Genomic DNA, 24,235 nt, shown 5'->3' on the forward strand with positions numbered 1-24,235 from the left:
TGCTCTAGTGTAACATCTCTCACACTGAAAAATGATGTAAGTTATTTTGATTTTGCCTTTTTAATATCTCTAAGAGGATCTCATCTTTGCCCAATCCTCCATGATTTAACATAACCTGACACTTTTTACAGGACTGCATGTTCTGTGTCACTTCATAACTTATTACCTGTATAAACACTTAAAATACAGAAAAAGAAAACAAAATAAAGGACATGTGAAAAAACAACTAACAGTTTGCCACTACCTAATTGTTCTGAAATATATAGAAATTCAAATTTCTGAAATGTGCTTTTCATTATTTGAACAAATTGTAGTTCACTTGCATAAAATACCTTGGAAAAAAATTGCAAAGATTAGTGTAAGTCATTAGCTTAGTAAGCATATTCAGTAAGTAGAATAAGGAATGAAAGTCAGGTATCAGAGATCTGTTCTATATTACAAATTGCAATATTACAAATGAGCTGTATGAGAAACTGTAAAGCCAGTACAATAGCAACAGCAAGGGTTAAGTCAAGTTTATGAAGAACTTTGCAATCTAAGTATAGCTTGGGTTAGTAAAGGGAAAAAAATCCTCTAAAACCCAAAATATTCTTACGGTTACAATCAAAATTGCAACAATAGTAGCTGATGCAATGTTAGGCCATAAGCACATACACACACACAACTCCATCCATAAAAAACCTACCCCAATTATTGGTTTATGAACAAAAAAATTAGATAAAATTTGTTTATAATATTGCAGTAATATTTCTAGTAGCTACTACAGAAACAACACGCAGAAACACAGGAACTATAATTTTACTCAGATATTTTTCAAAAAAAATTTTACTTTCACAATGACTAATCAAGATTGAATCAAAAAACAGCTAAAACAATCTCCTAGACCTAAAGAGCTGTCTATGAAAAAAGAAACAAAGGATACTCAATGTATGCTTTCCATTTTGACTGTGGAAAAACTAAGGCCAAAAGGACATAAAAGAATACAAGTTTCAGTTATTCAGCCAAATGCCACATGATGAAGATAAAATGCTTTGTTTAGTCAGGTTTTTGGGTTGGCTTATACAAACTTCAGATACTTCAGATCTGTTTTATACTTTCAACATACTAAAGTTCAAAGGGCTTGCACCAAAAGGTTGCATGACAGAAACACAGCGGAGTGTAAATACCTGGTTACACTGGGTCATGAGAGCTGGTTCTGGAAAACTCACCCATACTGCTACACCAGTAGCACTGGAGACAAGAATACTGCAGGAATAATTCTTGCAGAAAGAGCCACAATACCTCCCTATTGTTCTGAGACAATTTGCCATCTTTGTAGCCAATGCATAACAAGACAGTTGATTGTGCAGTAGTACAACTATTGGAAAAAGTCTCCTAGATGAAGCAGACTTAGTCCTTACAAAACCAGCTCATTTTGGTTTTAGACCTGAGGAGGTCTGGCTTTTACTAGCTAGTGAAAGAGTTCTGCATAATAGTAGAAAATTTTTGCTTCAGATTTTATGGCCACAAGGAGCTAATCTTTCAGTTACGATCATCATGATCTTCACCACTGGGAAGACTATACACTAAATTTCCCTCTCCTCCTGTGAAAAGAAAGGGGAGGGTAAAGATACTCAGCAGTGTTTAGCTGCAGTTCTCCCAAGAAAATGCTGGAAACTGCCCCTCTCAAGACTCTGGACATAAATTAAGAAATACAGGCTTTGCCGGCTAGATACAAACATGACCACTTTCTAAGAAATGCCAAAAAACATGAAATAAAGAATAGATTTTTCTTAGTTAAATATATGCTCAAGTTTCTGTAAGACACGACCTCCATCTAAGAACACAAAATGAAGAGCTAGAAAAGAACACAATTTTTTGTTTACTGGAAGAGTTTACCGTACTGGTCAAAAGTAAGATAAAACTTGCAGTGAGATTTTTTTTTTCCTGTGTTTGTTTATATGATGAAGGTCATGTTATTTTAAGGAATGTCAACCGTTCATTAGATGCAGCAGAGTATGAATTCTGCTGAGGAGATCTGAGCTCTGTTTAATTCTTTTTATCAACCTGTTCTCTCACTGAGGAAGTGATTTGTAGCAAAATCAATACAAAATTACAAATATGTAGCACTGCCAGATTATCTTTGTCATTTAGACTGCTCTTGTAGGCTCACAAGATAAAACCACTAACATTCAGAGGGGAAAAAATTGAAAGATCTCAGTTTATAACTGGTATGGAATTGAAGTCAGGTAACCCTTAAAAAAAGGTTTCTCTGTTAGGTGAAAACCAATCAAGTCATTGTGCTAGCTTTAAAGTCATCCAGTTTCAGCAAACACCTTTGATCTATTTCGGTCTTCTGTTACTAATCTACTGCTGATGAAGAAATATGTGAAATGCAGAAACGACAATGAACAACAGAACCTTGTCATGCCTCTACACAGACACATTACAGACTACAAGTCATGGGAAAAGTCAATTCTCAATCTCATAATACACAAAATAATGAATTCCAAGGGAAAAAACCCTAATGCTTTCTGCTTACCTGATATGGAACAATACTCCCATGAGCAGTACCCCAGCGTTTTGCTTCAATTTTGCAATTAAGGTAATTTGCTGCTACATGAGTGAGACATGCAACCTGGAAATGGAAAAAAAGTATAGTATTCAGGAAAGCTGGAACTTCATTGACAATTTCTCTGAGATTTCTTTCTATCTGCTTTAGATACATAAGCTAACATATTTATGTCACAAAAGCATCCTTTAGACATTATATATTTTGTATACATTTTTACTATGAGAAAAACTCAGGCTACAGCTATATCACAGAAGTGCTTATTTAAGAACAACTCCATAAACTCAAAAATTAATATGTTCTCTATAACACCAGTATCACTGGACATATGTAGCATTAAACTATCCTGAGAGATAAGAGAGTGTTACCCTAAACATTTTGCAGAATAGTCAGCTGCAGCAGTGTCTTGTCTGAAGTCTAGTGGGAAGCATGATGGATTTGTGGGATAGAACTCACCATTTCCTGAACCTCAATCCCATGCTTAAATCACAAAGACTTTTTCCTCAGTTACAAGATTATCTTTTCGTTTTCTCCTATGCTTCTCATTTTACATGTCCAAGCTATGGAAAATATTTCTGAATTCTTCAGCTCCCCACAGGTTCTGTAATATTAATTAAGTCATGGGCCTTGATAAATCATCTGTCATTAGAAGATAAGGAGAGATTTAGCAAGTTATTAGTCAGACATAGCTGGAAAAGTATTAACTTTGAAGAAAATACAGCATACTAACTTAGGAACCAGAACGTGAGAGTATAAATATATATATTGTAAGTATGATTATGTCTTAGGAAAAACAAACGAAAATTTGTGATGCAGTAATGCATGAAAATCAGTAGTTCTGTTATAATCCATGGCAGATTTCTTATTCTTTATTCTTGGAGGGAATACAGTGTTTGATGATATCTGAAGCCAAGTAACACAATAGAGCATTACAGTTACCATGGAAGGTTATCACTCATTCATCAGACACAATGCATTTTTTTATTCTGTTAACTAGCTGCACCAGTAAGTGCAAGTGCTTGCCTCAACAGTAGACCATGGGAACAATTTTTTCCAAAAATATTATTTTCTCCATATTTCTCCCATTAGATGAAAGAAATTTTGCTTTGATGATCAAACTGTTTATATTATTTTGTACCTACTAATCAGTTTAGTCTACAACAAAACATAGAATTAATTCAGAGTCCACCATTCATATTCCAATATGTGAATTATATCAGAATTCTCAGGAATTAAAAGCTATTTCATTTTCTTGTTCTTTCTCTATATATTCTGAAAAGAAAATGTGAATGTGTCACTGTCACATTTAAAGAAAATATTTAACTGTAAATCATGCATGGAGCAATTTAGTACAGCAGAAAAAAAACTAGGAAAATACATAGCAAATAAGAGTCTAACTACTGACAAAAAATTATATTCATATATACTAACTAGAAATAAATTCTTTATTCCTGAGTATTTTTGGAAAACATTTTGTAGCTGGATTTACAGATCCAGCTGTTTATAGCCCAGTGTCACTTCATTTGGCTAAAATGTTGAACCATGTCTGTTCTTTGGTCCCCAGGAAAATCTCAGTAGTTAAGAAAATGGCACTGGAAGTATCTAGGAAGAATTTTTTTCCTAGTCTGCAACTTTTCTCAGCAATATAGAAAGAAGCACCATGATTATAGAGAGAGTTAATGAATTACAAGAGTGTGTTGTTTATTAGTAACACGTAGCCTTGACCCGTCATTCCTGCCATTTTTCCCTTTGGGGTCATACTCCATAGTGATACTTTCTCTACCACAGCAAATGGCTCTGCAGTGAGGATAAAATATTATTCATTAGATATTCTTCTGTATTTGCATGCAACACTACACAGCTAACACATTATACACAAATTTCACTGAGTGAAGTGAGATGCATCCATTACAGCCAGCTTTTACTTCTAAAGACCAGGAATATGCATTTAACTTTGCACATTTTCCATAAGGCAATGCTATATCAAACTTAACTCTGGGAAGGACAGAGTGAATTAAAGCCTGGTGAAACAGAAATCCCAAAATATTAATATTGAATGCAATTGAGCCAAGATTTCATGCTATTCATTTGTTTCTACATTCTATGCTATAGAATTCAGGATTGGAGTCTCATAAACAGAATTCTTCACAAAAAGACTTTTACCCCTAAAAATATACCTTCTTAACAGAGTGTTACAAATTGCTTCAGCTTCCTGGATGAGATGAATGTAATATTTTCAGTAATGGAAAAAAATCACACATCTAGATTTCTCCAAAGCATTTGTTCACAGTACAGGAAAGGGAAAAAAGGGATTAAAACATAATGCTCACTAGATATTGACATTTGACCATAAAGCATCTGCTTCATGCTTGTTTCAATAGCAAGAGACCGAAAACGCCAGGGAAGTCAGGGCTTAGTAAAGATGGCAATGTTGGAACTAACAGTTGCTCAGAGTATTTCAAGGTCTCAGTTCAACCTTGTACTTAGCGTGAAGAATAATTCCATTTCAATCAATTTACTGACCACTTGCCTTAATGCATATGCCTATGTAGCCTATAAAAATGGTTTGCTTATTTTTGTTTTTTCAATAAATCATGAAAGAAAATTCTTTTGGCTTCCTCTGACTTCCTTCTCTGATTTGAGTACCTTATTCACAGCCAAATTAGCCAGGCAAAATTAATTATTAGCAGTAGCCATAGTATCATCAGCAAACAAATAAGCTTATATAGACCGAAATAAAATAAATATATCAATGTATTGTGTTTTATATGAAAACACACTGTTGAGTGAACTCTGTGGCCTTTTGCCACATTCATAATAACTTTCTGACAGGTTCAGCAAACTTGAAGACAATTCTATTTCTACTATCCCATGAAACTTTCCCCTACCTCTCTTTCCCTTTCCTCTCTTCCTGGCTCAGTTGATTATCTTTGGCCTTTCCAAAGATTTAGTCCCAGTAAAAAGGCACTGTCCAAAAAAAACTTTCAGCATATACAATTTATGTAATTAATAAAGAACATGAAGAATTGATCTACCTATATCTTACAGCTGTTAAGCAAACTGCTGAACTACAAGCATACAAAAGATATTCCAGATGAACATTTTTATAGATGTTATATCCTTTAGAAAAAAATGTTTGTGAGAATGTAAGTCTATTTCTCCAAACTCCCCAGTAATTCAAGACTCAGGACATCACTGATAGAGACACTTCTTGCAGTAGAAACATCTATAATACAATCAATCTCTAAAACTGGAGTTTGGGTACATCTGTATGACATAGTCAGCTAAGTATTTTTAAAATCTATACTTAAAACTGCTTTCCTGAAACCTTATAGACCCACTTCTCTTCTCCTTTAATTAAGAAATAATCCTCAAAAGTAACCTTTGAACTTACAACATTAAAGCAGATGTAATGCAATGATACAGACATCTCTGTATTCATTTGCTTGTAGAGACAGATCTATGCACTGTAAATATGCATTATCAAATATCCACAGGTAAGTGTTTCTTTATTTCACATCAGTAAAGGGAACACATATTTCAACATTCTTTTCTAATGTTACTGTTGATGGCCAAATCCCATATTTTTGTAACAGACTTACTTAAATCAGAACAAAAAGAGAGCTGCATTAAGGTCTGAAAAGTTATGCTCAGATTATGATGAAATCAGACAGATGGGAAACAAGATATTAAAAGCCACAAGGTCAGCAGACAAAGAAAAGAGACAGAATTTCAAAAGATTTTTTTTCAAGATAGCACATCAAACATAATTTATTACAATGAGTTCGCTGAGTCAATCAATCATTTCCATGCAATTTCAACAAGTGTAAATGAATAACAAAAGAAGACAGGTAACTGGAAAGAGAAAATAACATTTTAATTATATTCTTTACTTTCTTCTCCCTCCAATTTTGTGTCTGCTGTCTTGCCACAAACTTTAACAATGCTTTGACTCTAAGCCAAGTTAATTTATTGCTGTCTCATTCTTTGTTTGCAAGCAAGCATGTAGACTTATTGCACTGGCATAGGTAACTTATTTTATGCTATGCTACAGAACTAGTAACACAATTATTAATTTACAGCTTTGTAGGAAAAAAATCATTCTAGAAAATTTCATGGCCTTCTGTTGCACAGAGGCCAATAATCTTCCATATATACCTTTTCCATACTCCTGGTGACATATTAAAAAAATCTTTACATGTGAAAACTGTGAACATAAGACCACAATCTACATTTGGTGCACACTATAAAAGGTCTCTTAAAATCACTGATCCTATGCTAATATTTACCTAATGACTGATTTTACTGGTTAATGTTTTCCCTGAGAAGTATTTTGACACTAGTAACATTTAAGTTTGACTAATTTTGCTTTTGCAGTTATTGGCTATTGCCCTTATGGAAGCTCTTTCCACGTATGTGTGCATCAAGTGACTCTCAGCTCCTGCTCGAGTCATTTTTGCATTATCCAAAAAGCCCAAAACCCACATCAAAACCCAAAACCTCTATCTCTACCAGGCAACCCCCACTCTTCCAGCTAATTATGCAATTCCTAAGCATCGACCCAACTGTTTCAGGACGTGGCACGACACCACAATGCACAGTGGTGTTCTATCAGCTTTTACACAGGAATTGTGTTTCAAACTCCTGCAAGAATTAACTGGGCAGCAGAAACCACAGCCTTCTGCAGAGGCAAGAGAGCTGCCACAACTCAAGGCAGCCCATCATGCAGGGGTCCAGCAGGAAACCATAGCATTCCCAGGTACTACCAACAAGCATCACCTTACATTCAGGCTTGTAAGGGCCGCCCATCTAGCCTGAAGCTGAGAGATCTGCAGAAGCTAAAAATCAGTTCAAGAGTGGCATACACCTCTAGGCAGGGCAGACATTCCCACCTGCAAGTACGCAACAAAGCCACTGCCCACAAAGGAGCAAGATTCCACTGCTTCATCCATCGTGTCCCTGCACCAAAGCAGCAGGTCTGGCCTGCAAAAGTTAACTAAAAAAAAGTAAAACTACTATCACCCAGGCCAAGGCTTAACACTATTAAAGACAATTTTTGAAAAATGTCCGTGGTCATGTTATGAACACTGTGCTCCAGTAAAAAGTGTTTTCTACTCAGTGACACCAATATCTCTTAATGAAAAACTCCAGGAAATTATCATGAATTCACTATTCACACAAGAAAACTCCTGGCACTGAAGTATCCATAAATGGCATAATCCTGGCCACAACTATAATCTTGTTAAGATAAAATCAGATCTTTAATGACAAATAACTAGAATTTTAATACAGGTCTCCTATAGTGTCCTGTTCTTGTACCTTCCAACCAGACACTTAGGCAGGTATACAAATCCATGCCAGCAATCACATGCAGCATGGGGAATTTGCTGATTTAAGTTAGCCACCTGACCAATAGCACACAGCAAATCACAGTCACACAAAAGATGTGCTAGAAGGTGTTAATTGAACCAGAAACAATAAAAACCCCCAAACCATGCAATAACAAAATAAGAGATAATGTATTTGAATATGTTATCTAGAATACGAATTCTCAGAGGTTAAGTTAGATAAAAAGAACAAACAGACATTAAGGTACACAGTTGTATAAATACTTTTTTTGCCTGAAAATGATGTCTGATAACATCTTTTGCTTTATCAAAAAAAAGTTTAGACTACATAGATAGAGAAACTGAGACATCTTCTTCTTTGCATTGCAGAGAACTGCTACGTTCAGAGAAACGAAACAACAAAAAAAGAACTGATTTACAAATTACTTTTAATGAGCTATTTAGAGCTCATAAAAGACCAGAATGGATGCTTCCCATAGCATGGAGATCAGCTCCTGATTAAGATTCAATTTGCATTAACAATAGCAAAGATTGATACAACTAATAGATGTAGTACTTGTAATTACAAAGTAAGTTTCAAGAGTATGTACATATTAAATGGACTCCTATCTCTCCAATTAAACAGGCAATCAAGCAAACAAACCAAAAAATTAAACTTCTACACACTCAGATGAATTTTAGGTGGAGGATCAAAAAATCCTGACCATAGAAGATATTAGACAGCACTAGTATTAAAGAGAAAAAGGAAACCAAAAATATTTCTTTAAATGAGCTCTATTTGAAGAAAAACACATTCTAAAAGGAATAATAAATTTCATTTTCTAGATTATTATAAAATACTAGTCTTCTTTTTCCTGAAACCATAAAGAAAGATACTACTTCAGTTACATAATTACAAAGGAACATAATTAAGGAACCTGTTACATTAAAAAAACAAAAGATTAAGGAGAGCATTAAGGCTAAAAATACCAAGAACTCCAAAGTTAATCTGTAACTCGGTGCAAAATCCAAAAACTGAAGGCACTGGGTTTCTCATAAAGGAAAAAAAGGGAAAAACCAAGAAAGCCTATCAGTGGATTTTCCCATAACATGATCCTGGAAACAGATGAATCATTTTTAAAGTTACTTTGAAAACAAATCCCTTTTCTTTTCCATGACATAAAAAAATCAGCCAAAACAGTTAAAACTTTGGCAGTGTTCTAACAAATGAAATCAGATGTTGATAACAGACATATCAGGCAATTTTAGCCATAAATTTCTACAATTATTTTCTTAAGACTTTATTCTCTCTGAAGAAAGACTATATATTCATTGAAATATTAAATGCATTGTGTTCTGTATTTCACACAGTCCAGTAAAAATTGAACTGACAAAAAAGTTTATTCTGCTACATTGTATACAGGTTTCTCTAACCCTGTAACACAATTTGTGTGTTGATTTTCTAAAGTTAAATGATGGTGAGGATGGGGTTGAGTATTCATGGGTAAGAATCAAGAAGGCTAACAGGGCAGATATCCTGGTGGCAGTCTTATGGACGACTCAACCAGGATAAAGGGAAGATGGAATACTCTATGAGCAGCTGGCAGAAGTCTCACAATTGCTATCCCTTGCTCTCATGAAGGACTTCAGCACACTAGATGTCTTGAAAATACAACACAACAAATAGGCAATAGTCCAGGAGTCTAGAGTGTGTGGAGGATGACTTCCTGATGCACTTGATGAGAGCCAGCTAGGGAAAGAGCCCTCGGACCTGTTGTTTGTGAACACAGAGGAAATTCTGGGTGAGAGTGGAAGGCTGTCTTGAGCATAGCAACCATGAAATGATAGAATTTTTAATTGTTGCAGAACAAAGGAGAGGACAGTTACCTTGGAACTCCAGAGGGAAGACTTTGGCCTGTTTAGGAGATTGGTTGAGAGAGTCCCTTGGGAAGAAGTCCTGTCAGACAAAGGAATCTAGGAAGGCTGCATATTCTACAGGAAGGAACACCTAAAGGTTCAGGCATAGGATCGTCACGTTGCACGTGCCCGACAGGGGATCAGGCCCAGCCAGTATAGGTATATGAAAGGCAGGTCCTACTTGACCAACCTGATCCTCTATGGCCAGGTAACTCACTAAATGGATGAGCTGTGACTGTTTATCTGGACTTTAGTAAAGCCTTTGACATTTTCTGACAGTCTTCTTCTGCTCATGGTTTGGATGGGTGCACTCTTCACTGGATAAAAAACTTGCTGGATGGCTGGGCCTAGAGAGTGGTGGTGAGTGGTGCCACATTCAGCTGGTCACTAGCTCTGCAGGGCTCAGTATTTGGTCCAGTTCTGTCTGACATCTTTAACAACACACTGGGCAAGGGGACCCAATGCACCCTCAGTCAGTTTGCAGACAACGCCAAGCTGGGCGGCAGCGTTGATCTGCTGGAGGGTAGGAAGACTCTGCAGAGGGACCTGGGCAGGTTGGATCAATGGGCCAAAGTCACTGGTATGAGGTTCCACAAGAAGTACTGGAGCCTGAGCCAGTGTGTGTGCCCAGGTGGCCAAGAAGGACAATGGCATCCGGGTCTGTATCAGGAACAGTGTGGCTAACAGGACCAAGGCAGTGCTTTATAATCAGATCTGGTGCAGCCTCAAATCCTGTGTTCAGTTTTGAGCCCCTCATTACCAAAACGATATTAAGGTGCTGAAGCATGTCCAGAGAAGGGCAGTGAGGCTGGTGAAGGATGTGGAGCACAAGTCTTGTAAGAAGCACTGTGGGAGCTTGAATTGCTCAGACTGGAGAAAAGGAGGCTCAGACATGACTCTTATTGCTCTCCACAGCTTCTTGAAAGGAGGCTGTAGTGAAGTGAGGGAGCCAGTCTCTTCTCCCAGGCAACAAGTGACAGGACAAGAGGAAAAGGCCTCTAAACCCAGGAGGTTTAGATTAGATAATAAGAAAAAGATTTTCACAGAAGAAGTTGTCAGCCATTGGAACAAGCTGCCCAGGGAAGTGGCGGACTTGCTACATCGGGGGGTATTTAAAAGATGTGGCACTTAGGGACATGCTTTAGTACTGGACTTGGCAGTGCTGAATTACTTGATGATCTTAAAAGTTCTTTCCCAATCTAAATGATTCTTTTCTAATTTAAAAATAATAGCTGTATTTGACGACTGAGAATGGAAACAAGAAAGCATAAAAATATGATAAAGACAAACAGATTTTGCTCAAAGAAAATTTAATTACCTGTGAAGACAGGTATCAGAATAACTACAGCAATTTTTGTTCTTGTTTGCAGTTCTGTAATATCCAGAGGCTCCAAACTGGATTTTATACATGCTTTGTGAAGGATACTATTTTTTTATTTAATCAGTAATAGGGATTCTTATCCATGGAAAGCTGTCAACATCCAAAACAGGCTGTATTAAGGCACTTTTCACTTTTGATCTTATGATAGGAACAGTGCCATTTACAATGAAAATATGCATATGTCTAACCATTTACATCACTCATCTTTTTGTTCTCCACATTTATCAGCATTAACACTTGCATGAAAAAAAGAAACTTAGGTGTGTTTGTCTATTGACGTGGTCATTTTCATCTCATCTGTAGTAAACAAATTTAAAAGATAAAATACAATTGTAATTTCAATAGCTTGCACTGCAGCAGTGCAAACTGGTAGATTTTTAGGCTTCATTTGATACATAGGGAGGGTCTGGCATTGGAATAGGTTGCCCAGGGCAAAGTCACCATCCCTGGAGACATCTAAGAGGTGGCTGATCTGAATCATGTGATTTAGTGGTTTAGGGGTTGTAGTGGTAGTTCTGGGTTGACAACTGGACTTCATGGTCTTAAAGGTCTCTTTCAAGCTTGATGATTCTATGACTTCTATGCAATTTAATGGATACCTGTTTTAGAAGTCCTAAACTAGAGTCTGAAGACATTTTTTATAGCTTTCACTATAACATAGTAAGTAATAAGTTGTGATTTTTGGCCTAACCACATGTCACTTCTCTAAAGAGTTTGCAATCTAACTGATTAGCCAAAACCAATCCTGAACAGAGAAACAACACTGTGCTGAATACAAACAGAAATTCTGGCAGCAGGAAGACCAAAGGAAGTCATTATTTCAAATGTGTTTCAGCATCATCCTTTACCTTTTTTTTAAAAGATAAATTATAATCTACAGAGAAATTTTAATAAGAGTTTTCTGAAGAAATCAAACTAAGCAGTGTTGAAACCTTAGCTAGAGTTCTATCACCATACCCAAAAATGCCACACTTGTTAAGGTTTATTAGATTTCCAGAGGCTCAGCAGCACATAAAAATCAGCTGTCTTGTTAACTTAAAATTTTCCATGACATAAAACTAAAACCTCTTCCATCAATTTACAACCCTATTACTTGTTATTTACACTAAAAAATGGAGTACAATGTGTTGAAAGGCTCTATCCTAGTTTGATGAACTTATAGAATTATTTCTAAAACTTCTATGAGTTTAGAGGGGTGAGGTGAGATTTTGGGGTACACTAAATGTGTTTATTCTGGTACTAGGTGCTTAAATCATTCCCCTTTCTTTTCATTTACCCAGGTTATCGGTCTCTTAATACTCAGCATGATTCTGAAATCTGATCTGCTGGTAATAAACATCTTGATTCCATTTCCAAGATTACACCCTTATTTAAAGGTCATCTAAATTAAAAACTCATTTAAAGAAATGTCTTCCTTTGTCTTCAAACCTTCAAACTCTCTCCTCTACCCACTCCAGTGTCCTTTTTTTTAGTAAAAAAGGGGCATATTTTTTCTATCTCCTTCCTAGTCTTTCTCTAATTAATGACAGAGACAGATCAACACAAGAGCAATGGTAGCAAAGACAAAAAGACAGAGAATTTACAGTTAGGTAGCATTTAAAGAAGAAATTCCTTAGCAATTTGAATATGTATTCTGTTTACAGAGTAAAGAAAGCCTCTAAATAAAACCAAGATCCAGTTGGAGAATGTTCTACCAATGACTGCATAACTAATCATTAGAAATCATAACACAAATTCCACAGAGACCAATATTAAATTGAGTTACTGTCATGTGTGTATGGTCTTCTGGTCTATTCAATCAAATTCTGGCTGCTTAAAACCCAGAGGGATAAATTCTGTTCTTAGTTATACAGCTGTCCTCAATGGAAATTGTCAAGAATACAAGCCAAGAAGTGTTTAAAGTGCAGTATATGTTTAAAGAAATGTTCACATTAATTCAGATTTTGTTATTTTTCCATATGAGAGTTATACAGTGAAAAAAATGGCATCTCCATACAGCATATGCTCAATTTTTTATTATGATGGAGATTAAGAATAATCTCCATCATCTTTACTATGTTTTGCAAAGATGATGCTTTACAAGCTTGTAAAAAACTGAGTTATTCAAACCATACCCAAAACCAAGACAACTATGTAAGTCCTCATAGCTGGCCTCCAAAATCACCAGAAGCAATAACCTCTAAAAAAGATGATTTTTCTTTTGGTATTTTGGTATTCATTCAACTCATGACTCTCAGCTAGCAGAGAAACAACAAGATAGAGTCAAGACACCTGAGCAGTACTGAAGTTCCAAGACTGATACTTCCACACGACTTACTTCTCAGCCTTCTATGTCCCACAGGCAGTATGGAACTGTTACCAGTTTCACCTGCACTCAATAATTGCTAAAAGACATGCCATGAAAGCCCTGAATAGATAGCACTGAAAGCACCTTAGATAAGATAGATAAGCCTTAAACAGAATCATCATGGGAAAATGTGAGGCAAAAATAAAAACTAATAGCTTCTAACTCTCATCATTCCCTCAGTAAACTAACTGCTTAATTAAGAACAAAAATGAAATAAAGAAAATCATTTATACCAATTTTCTAGGTTTTTCTAAGTCACCTCAACATTTTAAGAAGACATTTGCTATGGCAAATATAAACTAAAACATAGTAATTAGAAGCAGAGAAGTGTCTGATGAACAATCATTTTATACAAACAATGTTAACCATATTTTTCTTTCAGTGGAATCTGGGAAAAAATACATTCAAAATTGCAGAAATGTTATATGCAATATATTTCTTGCATATTTTTAATCCAAATGAAACCAACTTATTACAGTATTTGTTGGAGCCTGGTCATAATTAAATACAGGAAGGATATTAAAACGTCCAAGAGATTTTTTTTAAGCCACAACAGAAGAAAAGGCACAATTGCATAATTGGAACCAAATCCAAACCCCACTTCCTTCTTATTTACCAGTATCATCTAAAGGACACTATTTAGATGCTGAAAGATCTGGAGCTTACAACTGTGAATCATCTAAAAGTCAAAAATTTCAAAGGAATTGTATGACACAGGTTAAAAGTTTATAGATGAGAGATATGTGCTCACTACAAAACCACATCCTAAGAGTTACCATATCTCTCATTCAAAGCAAAATGCTAGAATCCTATTTTGTTATGGGGAAAGAAATCTTCTTTGGTAGCAGTAAGTGTTTAAAATACAGAATTTGAAAAAAATATATGTATTCGAAGATATTCTAAAAATCATATTTTTTCAGAGTACAGAGTCTCACTTATAATTTGGTTCTACACAGATAATATGAAACTAACTTGCCAGTCAGTCCGTTCTTTAAAAAGTTTCAGATCAGCTTTGTTGACAGCTGAATTCAGTTCAATGCTCTTTGTTATTTGCATGTCTGTGCAGGAAATTAGCATCAAAAGCATTTTCCAGCCCTCCACAGAAAAGAATATAAATTCTCTTGTTTTTCTGCAAGGCATGCAGAAAAGTAAAAGCATAGACACAGATTTAGATTTAGGACATTTAGATGCTAAGTTTTCTGTACAGAACAAACCAAACCGTTTTCAAGATTTTCTAATTACCTGAGTGACTTAACCCCTGGGGTTTTTATTCCTTTGTGACATCGTCAAAGTCATCAACACTGAACAATGAATATGTATTGGCCAGGTTCACAAATTTCAGTTCAGATGAAGGGATGAACAAAAGATCCAACCACACTGCTATATTAGCAAAGTGCACGAAATGATGGCAAAACAAAGAAGTTTCATACAAGATTCTGCTGTCAAAACACTGCAAATAGGATGGTTCAGTACACATAGTAGATTCCTTTTTTTCTCATTAAAAATTACCACACTTCAGTGAAACTCTTGCTGAAGAAGCTATCAAGATGTCTCTGTTTGACCTCCAGATCCTACCATTAATCAACACCAACAAGGATCTAGTAAACTGAAAGTCTAAAACTTTAGGTTCCTTATTTTTTTGGCAGCATCCATAAGAAACTTCAAAAAGTCCTTCTTTTTAAACATTCATCACATGAGGAAAAGCTAGCTTTAGATACCTAGTTGGGAGGTAAAACCAAAACCTTTTTGGAAACATGTATCTTAAAGACCCTGATTGCATCACAGTAATTGTCTAACTTCATTTAAAAAAACTCATTACCATCAGAAGTATTGCAAGAGTATTTTATTTATTTACATTAATTTTCAGATTTGTACTACTCTTTCTTAGTAGAGACACTCCCCCTAAAGACTTACAAAGACTTACAGCAGTCTTACAAAAAGAAAGAAAACAAACCAAGAAACTAGATGCTCTGAGAGATACTCAGCAGCCAGCTATATTTTTTTTCATTCATTGTAACACATCTTTTTAATGGGATTAATCACATCTTGGGGTTGTTTTTTTTTTCCTTTAGAACCTCATCCATAAATACTTCTTCCAATTTAATAGATGTTCTCATTACAGTCTTGGGCCAACACCCTAAAATGAATTTGGACTGAAGCAACAGGGTCATCTAAAACAATAGAGATGTTTTCTGAATAACATCTTTTATCCATATTCTGTGCCAATATACCAAATTATTTGAATTTCATTTACCCAACACTGAAGTAAATAAAAACATTTCTTTTTCAATGAGAGTGTGCATTTATGGAATTACTTCTCAATAACTTTTAAATAACTATAATTTGATAATGAGCAGGGAAGGGGTTACTGTTTAAAAAAACCTAAAAAAAACAAATAAGCTCTTCCTTGACTATTTAGCACTTCTTCAAATAATCATGTAGAAGACAAACACCATGTGACGTGCTTGACATGCTTTGTTCACCAACATCTATCCAGGTCATCAATCTCCATCTTGTGCATGCTAAAGGAGTGGCCTAAAGGATGATGATGTAGAAGTTCAGGTGGAAATTCTGCAATATAAGAACACTTCTGTGCATGGACAAATCTACAGTAATCAAGAAAAAATATTCAAAAGACAAATAAGGTAACAAGATACGCAAGTTGAGGTTAGAAACACCTAACTTCAACTCTTCTTGCTTTCAGCATTTGATAAAATATTGAAAAATAATCAAGAAGACTTCATTACAAAAAAAAGGCAAAAACCAGTGGAACAAGGAATTACATGCACACACCTCTCCCACAATTACTCTGGAAATCAATAAAAATTATCAAAAGTATTTTTATAAAATTAGAAATTAAAAAGATCAAAGAGCAGCTGCCATAATATATAACACTACAATACCTTACACATAAAATCCCCCTAAATCCATATATTTACAAATTATTTAATAAGAATTTAATACACATTTAAAATATTTTTCTGAACTGTTTTTTCCCTAAACATTTTTCAATACAGATACAACATTTGCAAATATATGTAAGTATAATTAAGTTCACTTCTTGCAAACATTTGTTCCGGAATAAACGAGAAGTTCTTTATTGATTTAAGCAAGGATTTCCCCTCCTTTCTGATTTCAATAGTTATTCAGACAAAAGCAGAAGGCACTAAAACTAGAGCAAACTCAGTCATTACTCTCAGTCATTGTTACCCTACAATGATATAGGTGTTCAACCTCTTGCTCACACCTGGGCCAACTTTTAGCACAATGGGCACTGTCATTTCTCAACAATACTGACAGCTATAACATGAAGAAAAATACAATTAAAAAAGGATGAAAACAATGGAGCACTGTAGTTGCTTTAATAAGGACTGCATACAATTTTGAAATACATTTTATAACAAAAACAAAAATTCCTCTTTACTATGTGCCCAGTTGGTAACAGCAAGTACCTACATCAGCAAGACAACATATTATCTGATCATATGCAGCTCATATCAATGCCACTTGCTTTTTGAAATGATAAATCATTGCACCAGTGATGTTCAAATATTCAAAGAAGAAAGTTCAAGTTCTCATTACAGGTAATACATGCTATATCTTTCATGAACAGAACAACTTTGCCTTTAATGCCTAGGAAAAATGCTGCATCTTCAAACTTACTTTGTTCTTTTAACTCCCAGAGCCAAAATGCAGACCTCCTGGATTACATTACTTTGAAACCTGGGTGATATTTTAACATTCTAGATGATTTTGCATAAGTTATTCAGTCACTCTAGAAGTAACGTGACCTAGTGCCAAAGCCTTCCTTTCAACATTGGTTTCACCACTTAGGCTTGTCTGTCTCCAATTACTCACTACAACTGTTACATTCTCAGTGATATTATAAACCTTGATTGACCTGTGCTTTCACAGAACATGGCAGTCCTTCGCAAAAAGTGAAAACCAAACTTGGTGCAGTAGTAACAATAACCATGTCATATAAAATGGTCACTACCAGAGTGGCAAGTTAAGAGAATGATCACTAATGTCATTATTAGTGTTGTCATTAGTTATACTAACTAATGCACTTTAATTTATATGCAAATGGTATTCTTAGGTTCAAACACCTATACAACAAAAAGCAATTTTTTTACAACTCCTACCTGAGTTGACAGGAGATTGCAGTCAATGTGTAGTCCTTTTCCTGTCTTATACCTCTGAAGTAAACCAGCCATAATTGCTCCATATGTATACAACCCAGTAGCAAGGTCTGTCATTGCCACTCCTGATCTAACTGGCTCACCATCCTAAAGAAAAAGAAAATACCCCAAAATGAAACAAGGCAAACAAAGGAAACAATAAACAAAGAAAAAATTAAAAGCAGGGAAACAACCAGAGACAATACAATTGTGCAGGGCTGGGATCTTATTGGCATGACAGGGACACGGTGGGATGACTCCTGTGACTGGAGTGTTGGAATGGAGGGATATCGGCTCTTTAGGAAAGACAGGGAAAGGAGACAAGGAGGCAGTGTTTCCATCTATGTCAATGAGCAGCTGGAGTTTCACTGGGGGTGGATGAAGAGCTGCCTGAGAGCACAGGGAGGGCAATTGCAGCTAACATTATAATCCTGCTGTGCACACCCTTCCATGGAGACGGAGTGGATGGGGCCCTCGACAGACAGATCGCAGTGGCCTCACAGTCACAAGCCCTGGTCCTCATGGGGGGCTTCAGCCACCCAAATCTCTGCTGGAGAGACAACAACACAGAACCATGTGCTGTAGGAAAAGACCAGGTTCAAGACCATCTAGGGAACCTGAAAGTGCATAAGCCCATTGGACTTGATGACATACATCTGCAGGGCCAAGGGATTTGGCAGTGGGAATGTCTAAGACACTATCTATCATATTTGAGAAGTCATGGTAGTCCTAGGAAGTTCCCACTGGCTGGCAAAAGGGACACATAACCCCCATATATTAAAAGGGTAAAAAAGAAGAGGCAGGGGACTACGGGCCCACCAGTCTCCTCTTCCTATCCAGCAGGCTTATGGAGCAGATTCTCCTGGACGCTATTCTAAGGCACGTGGAAAATAAGCAATGATTTGTGACAGCCAACACAGCTTCAGTATGAGCAAATTGTGCCTGACAAATATAGTGGCCTTCTATGAAATGTTACAGCAGTAGTAGTAGGTCTGGGAAGAGTGACTGATGTCACCTACTTGGATCTCTGCAAAGCATTTGACACCATCCCACATGACATATTTGTCTCTAAACCAGGGACTTGGTAAGGAATTGGTTGGATGATTGCACTCAATTGCAGTTAGTGCAAGAAATTAGTATCTTTGAGTGATCTGATGTATAGAAACTACCACTGAAAACCAGGTATTCTTGCAGCATGTACATAAAACTGCTACTTTGTGATGCCACATATTGACATGATGAAGGATTTATTATGCCACTTTTTGTCTCTAATAATATAACGCTTCAACTCATCAATGCAAAAAGAAAAGAGATAATGTTAGAGACAAGAAAAGCTAGTGAAGACTGAATTTTTTATGTCCAGAAGCTAAAGGCCTAAAAAAATTCTACAGTATGCTGACACAGCTGCCTGTCTGTTTAAAAGGCAGAACCATATTGCTTCATTCTTCTCATTCACTTTTTTCCTCTCATCTTCAGCCCCTCCTCAGGTGAAAGCTCAGTTTTGTATTTTCCACTATACACACTCCAGGCTTCTAGTAAGAAAACAAACACAAATTTTTGTTTACACTTGTAAATATTACTCATGCAAATACATGCAAATTCATGACCTTCTGAGTGAAGTCACTGAAAAGCTGTTTGTTCAAATATCCTTTTTCTGTATGTCATACCTTTTCTAGCATCAAGGGAAGAATCTTCATGTAACATCATGTGTTTCAGAACTTCTGTAATCATTGGCATGATATATGTCCCCTCTGAAATCAATGGCAAACTGAACTACTAATTTCAGCCCAGCTAGGCTTTTATTGTAGTGCCTCTTCTGAAACATTTTCCATTTGCTACTCTGAAAAGTTTGAGGTCAGATGATCAGATTATCACATCAGTTCCTTATTTTGAAATCTTACTTCTTGTTTGTTTGGGGTTTTTTTTAGTTTTCAAACTGTGAAGAAAAGTAGCAGTGCAAAGATAATGAGACTCTTCCAGAGTTCTGGCACACAAGTAAGCCTACCATAAGACAACTTAAAATCATTACAATTGAAAAATAATAACTGTTTGTCATGAAATTGACTAAAAAATACAAAATCTGTATAAAATACAGCAAAATTGGGAAAAAATTAGTTACTCTCATCCAAACTGCAGTAAGGATTAGTCTGTGACTATCTACAGCCTAGATATCCATAGGATGATATATAAACTACACAATACTAAGGTGAATGCTGCTTTAGAAAGTAGAACTTTTTTGAAGAATCTCTTATTTCTTCCTTCCCCAGATGCTACACTAAGATACTTCAGCTTCCCAATGGAAAACACAATTCAAAGCTTCCAGCTATTTACCACTCTCATTGTACCCAACTCTGGGGAAAACCGGGAAAGTTCGTTCTTCACCTTCATATGCACAAGCCTACTGAGAAAACTAATTTGCCCATGAGAAGGTTTATGCTCATCAGAGATATCACGGAGAAATAAAATTTAAAAAAAAAACCAAAAAAAAAAAAAAAAATCAAAGGAAAAAAAACCCACACAGCAAAAAACCACACACACATACAAAAACACCCAACCAAAACGAAAAAAACCCCATATTATCTGCTGCAAGTAATTAGCTTGTTTAAATTGCTCTTTCTTTATTATAGCCACTTCATTACATTCGCTGAGAAGAAACAAAAAGGACTAGATTTTACAAACAGATGCGCTGCAACATTCTTAGTTTGAAAAAACTGTCCACTGTTTTCAGTGTCATTAATTTCACCCTTTAAGGAGAACACTACATTTTGGAGATGAAGAAATTGGGATTATTTTAATAGGTTGTTATATATGAACTCCAGAACCTTCCTCATCAAGTACTAAACTATCTAATGTTTAAAAGGAAACACTTCCTTTGCCTCAGTACTTTCACAATTTCCCCTTAGAGAATACTCCTACAAACTACTAGCACTATGTTGCTATGTTACTTTTAACATGTTGGCTTTCTTTTACCCTAACATTCCACAACCTATAATTCTGAACCAGTCCACACAATTTCTAGCCATCCTTGGTCTTCCTACCAAGACTCATGATGAGCTGCCATGTCTCACCATTTAATCAGCTTCAATCAGCTCCTGTGCCATACACCAGTCTTTTGGGGCAGGACACACAGGTATAAGTACTGTGGAATGGATTCGTTCAGGCGTTATCACTATCCTGCAGAATAAGGGATGTGAAGCTGCTTTATATGAAGGACAAAGCTAAACACACAGAGAAATAACCCTCCTTTGGATAGAGCTTCTGCCAGCACAGCAGTACTTTTGTATAGCTAACATTATACCATTTGCCTGGGCAAAGTAAGGATCTATACAATATGCTTTATTCAAGCAAGCTATTTCAAAAGAGACAAACACCACCACCCCTGCCAGACAGAAATGATTTTATTGTTCTGGTAGGAAGAGCAAATGTAGCACTAGCCAGGGAGAATGTGTCTTACGCAAACAAAGCTGCCATCCAGCCTCAAGGGCTGGCTTGAACTCTCAATTAGGTGCAACATCAGGAGTTGCCCTTTCCTCATTTGATAGGATAAAGATTCATACCAGTTAGGCAGACCTTTTGTTTTTAAATCACTGTGCTTTGCTATTGCTCAATCTTAGAGTTTACATTTTTATTCCTGATTTTTGCTGTTTGCTAAATTCCTTACAACTGGTCAACATATTCTTGCCCAGATATAGCCACAACATGTTTTAGAAACTTCCTTTCCTGAGGTGGCTTTTTTTGCCCTTTGACATAATTTCCCTTTCCAAATTTACATCAGTAATACAAAAATCATCCATTTAAAATGAAAATTGGTTTGAAATGACATGTTTAAGAAAAGTATTCTAAGTCCAGTGGTTTTACAGATGTGAAATAATTGCTGAAACTAATATGAACCAGCAATGGCTGTATTTTTCAACAGCTCTCAACTATATACACCATGTGTATTCTTTTGTAACACTTTGTTTGGTACTAAACTGAAGAATGAATGGCATCTCTGGATTGCAGATTAAATGCTGACTCATATTCAGTAAAACAAAAATGTTTTTTCCTCAAGAAAGAACACACCACTATAAAGGTACTTTAAGTATTGAAGACCACATGTAATAATCCACTAGGAGATGGAAGGAGATTTGTGATCAAATTGGATTTTAATTAATTTCAAGTTATTGTTTGATGAGTCATAGAAATTTCAAATTTCACAGGTATGATACCTTCTAATACACAAGTAATCAAGCACATGTGTAAGAGCTTGCAGGTTACTGTATACAAAACATGATTTAAAGACACTATTCTACTGTGCAAAAACAACTCTAGCACAAATGCAGTTGTTTGTGCCAATATTTTTGCAATGCTGCAGAAGTTATAGCTTGATTTCAAGGTTCAGAATATCACTCAGAAGCATTTCAAAGTTATTACCATTAAGTGATGCCAGGAAAAGAAAAAGATAAAAAAAGCGCAAGCTGTTAATTTTTTTTTTTTCTTTTTATAGGCAGGAATATATACTGCTAGTGGATTATACATTTTTGTATGTGTCAGATACTGGACAAAATTTTATTACCCTATTATTAAATTCTTTCTAAGAAACTGTAAATATTTATTCATCGATGTAAATATGCATACCTCAACATTCAACACCTCGGTCATGTATGTAGATGCTTTTTAACTGCTTGCTCAGATTCATTCCATTTGTGTGCTGCATCAGCTGATGCCTCTAAGACCATCCTGCAAGAGCATTCAATGGTTTGTTTACCAAAGGGATGTTTCCAAAGAGCACTCTTGCACTGATGATGTTATACTGATTATCTATAGCTACTGTAATTAAATACAAAACCAACATCATCTGTTATAACTTTTCCTTTTTTTCATTTCCAGCTTATAAGAGTGGCATTTTCCATTTTATTCTAAAAAAAAAAATCAGACCCTAGTGTAACCATTCAAATGAACTTATTAGTTTTTGCACATTAATTCTACATTATCTAGTCAACAAATAATTTAAGCTTTATTAATAAAAAAAACCAGCATGAAATTAAGTTTTCTTTTTTCCTCTTTTTCTTTGGCCACTTTTCTACATGTTGACTGAAACAAGATTTTCTACTTTTATTCAGACTTAGATTTGTGAAATTTTAAACACAATTCTGTCACATAAACATAAATGCTTAAAAAAATGGAAGATTTTACTATTAATAATACTTCACTATTTTGAAGTTACTTTCCAACAAGCATATGATTTTACAGCCACTTGGATAAGTTTTCACTACAACAACAAAAAGCACATTTGTTTTTTTGGAGTCATTGACTACTTAAGTCTTTGAAACAGTACTGTCCATCTATACATCCAAAAATGGTTTTGAGAAATTGAGGAAATGCTACATAAACAACTTCAAATAAAGAAAAATAAGCAAATTTATGCATGCTCATTTTAATCATGCAAAAGAGTGACTAAGTTTGAATGAACTCTCAGAAGCCCCCAGTGAACAGACAAAGCTGCTACTGACAGTGGCTAAATGATTCCTATGATTACATTACCTCAAGGCTTGGTGAGGTGATGCGAACATCTGGTTTTCCAGTGTAGACCTTAACACAATCTATTTACAAAATCTATCTTCATAACAGCCACTGAGGACTATTATTTTCATAATATAACTTGCATGCAATTATTCAGTGTAACAGTTATTTATTCTGGCATTCATATATCATTGAAAAGCAGTACAAAAGTCCTGTGTTTTTCAGTCTTTCTATCTACCTTTCTTTATTCATGTTGTACTAACAAATCTGGCTCTTTCTAACAGTTTGTATACCCTTCCAATTTTGCTTGGTATATTTTGAGGCATGCATTAAGTTTCTGGCATTGTACTGGAAGTATTAACCTCCATTCTACAGATACAATGTTAAATTTACTTACACTGCAGTTACTGTGATCAGTCATTGCTTAGTGCACATGTACATGATATATTTGAAGGGAAGTGCCTGTAAGGACAGCACGCAGTTTCATGTCTTCTCATGTTCTGTGATGGAACATCCTATGAGTACATACCAATAACACAGCAGAAATAGACAGCCTCAGGAAACTAGGCACAAGATGTTTCAGCTTACTCAGTCAAAAAATGCTTGATTTTGGCTTTTTCCCTAATAAAAAGGACAACACTGGTAACAACACTTGCCAGAAGTACAAACTTCTGATGTTTGCCATTGTTCTCAGTAGAAAACAAGTCTATTGGCAGAATATCAACCCTACAATACAGTGGTGTCCAGATCATGTGGTTAGCTTTCAACAACATACTCAAACATGAACAGCTGACACTTAGCACAGAAACTTCATGAATTCCTTGTTTATCTAGAACATGCAAGTATTGTACTCACAAGATCTGCACTACTGCTTCCAGAGTACCAGGAGCACCTCCACACTAGAACGGTATCTGGCATTTATAATGCATAGAGCAGACTTCTAACACTACCTCACTTGAAAAGGGACATTTGAGGACCACATTCCCTGCATCTGCAGGTGATTCAAGACAGCTTAATTAAATGTTTATT

At 35.7% G+C, this 24,235-nt stretch overlaps 1 protein-coding gene across 2 annotated transcripts in view; it reads right to left on the reverse strand.

Moving 5' to 3' along the window:
- SUGCT (succinyl-CoA:glutarate-CoA transferase) overlaps positions 1-24,235 on the reverse strand; it is a 305,639-nt gene that overhangs the window by 242,737 nt on the left and 38,667 nt on the right. For both annotated transcript variants that reach the window (XM_064705032.1, XM_064705033.1), the window contains exons 8-9: positions 17,669-17,812; positions 2,522-2,617 (exon numbers count right to left, since the gene is read on the reverse strand). In XM_064705032.1, coding sequence (XP_064561102.1) covers positions 2,522-2,617; positions 17,669-17,812 — 240 coding nt within the window. The remainder of the gene's footprint in view (positions 1-2,521; positions 2,618-17,668; positions 17,813-24,235) is intronic.

The sequence above is a fragment of the Zonotrichia leucophrys genome, chromosome 2 (assembly GCF_028769735.1).
Source record: "Zonotrichia leucophrys gambelii isolate GWCS_2022_RI chromosome 2, RI_Zleu_2.0, whole genome shotgun sequence".
Taxonomy (NCBI): domain Eukaryota; kingdom Metazoa; phylum Chordata; class Aves; order Passeriformes; family Passerellidae; genus Zonotrichia; species Zonotrichia leucophrys.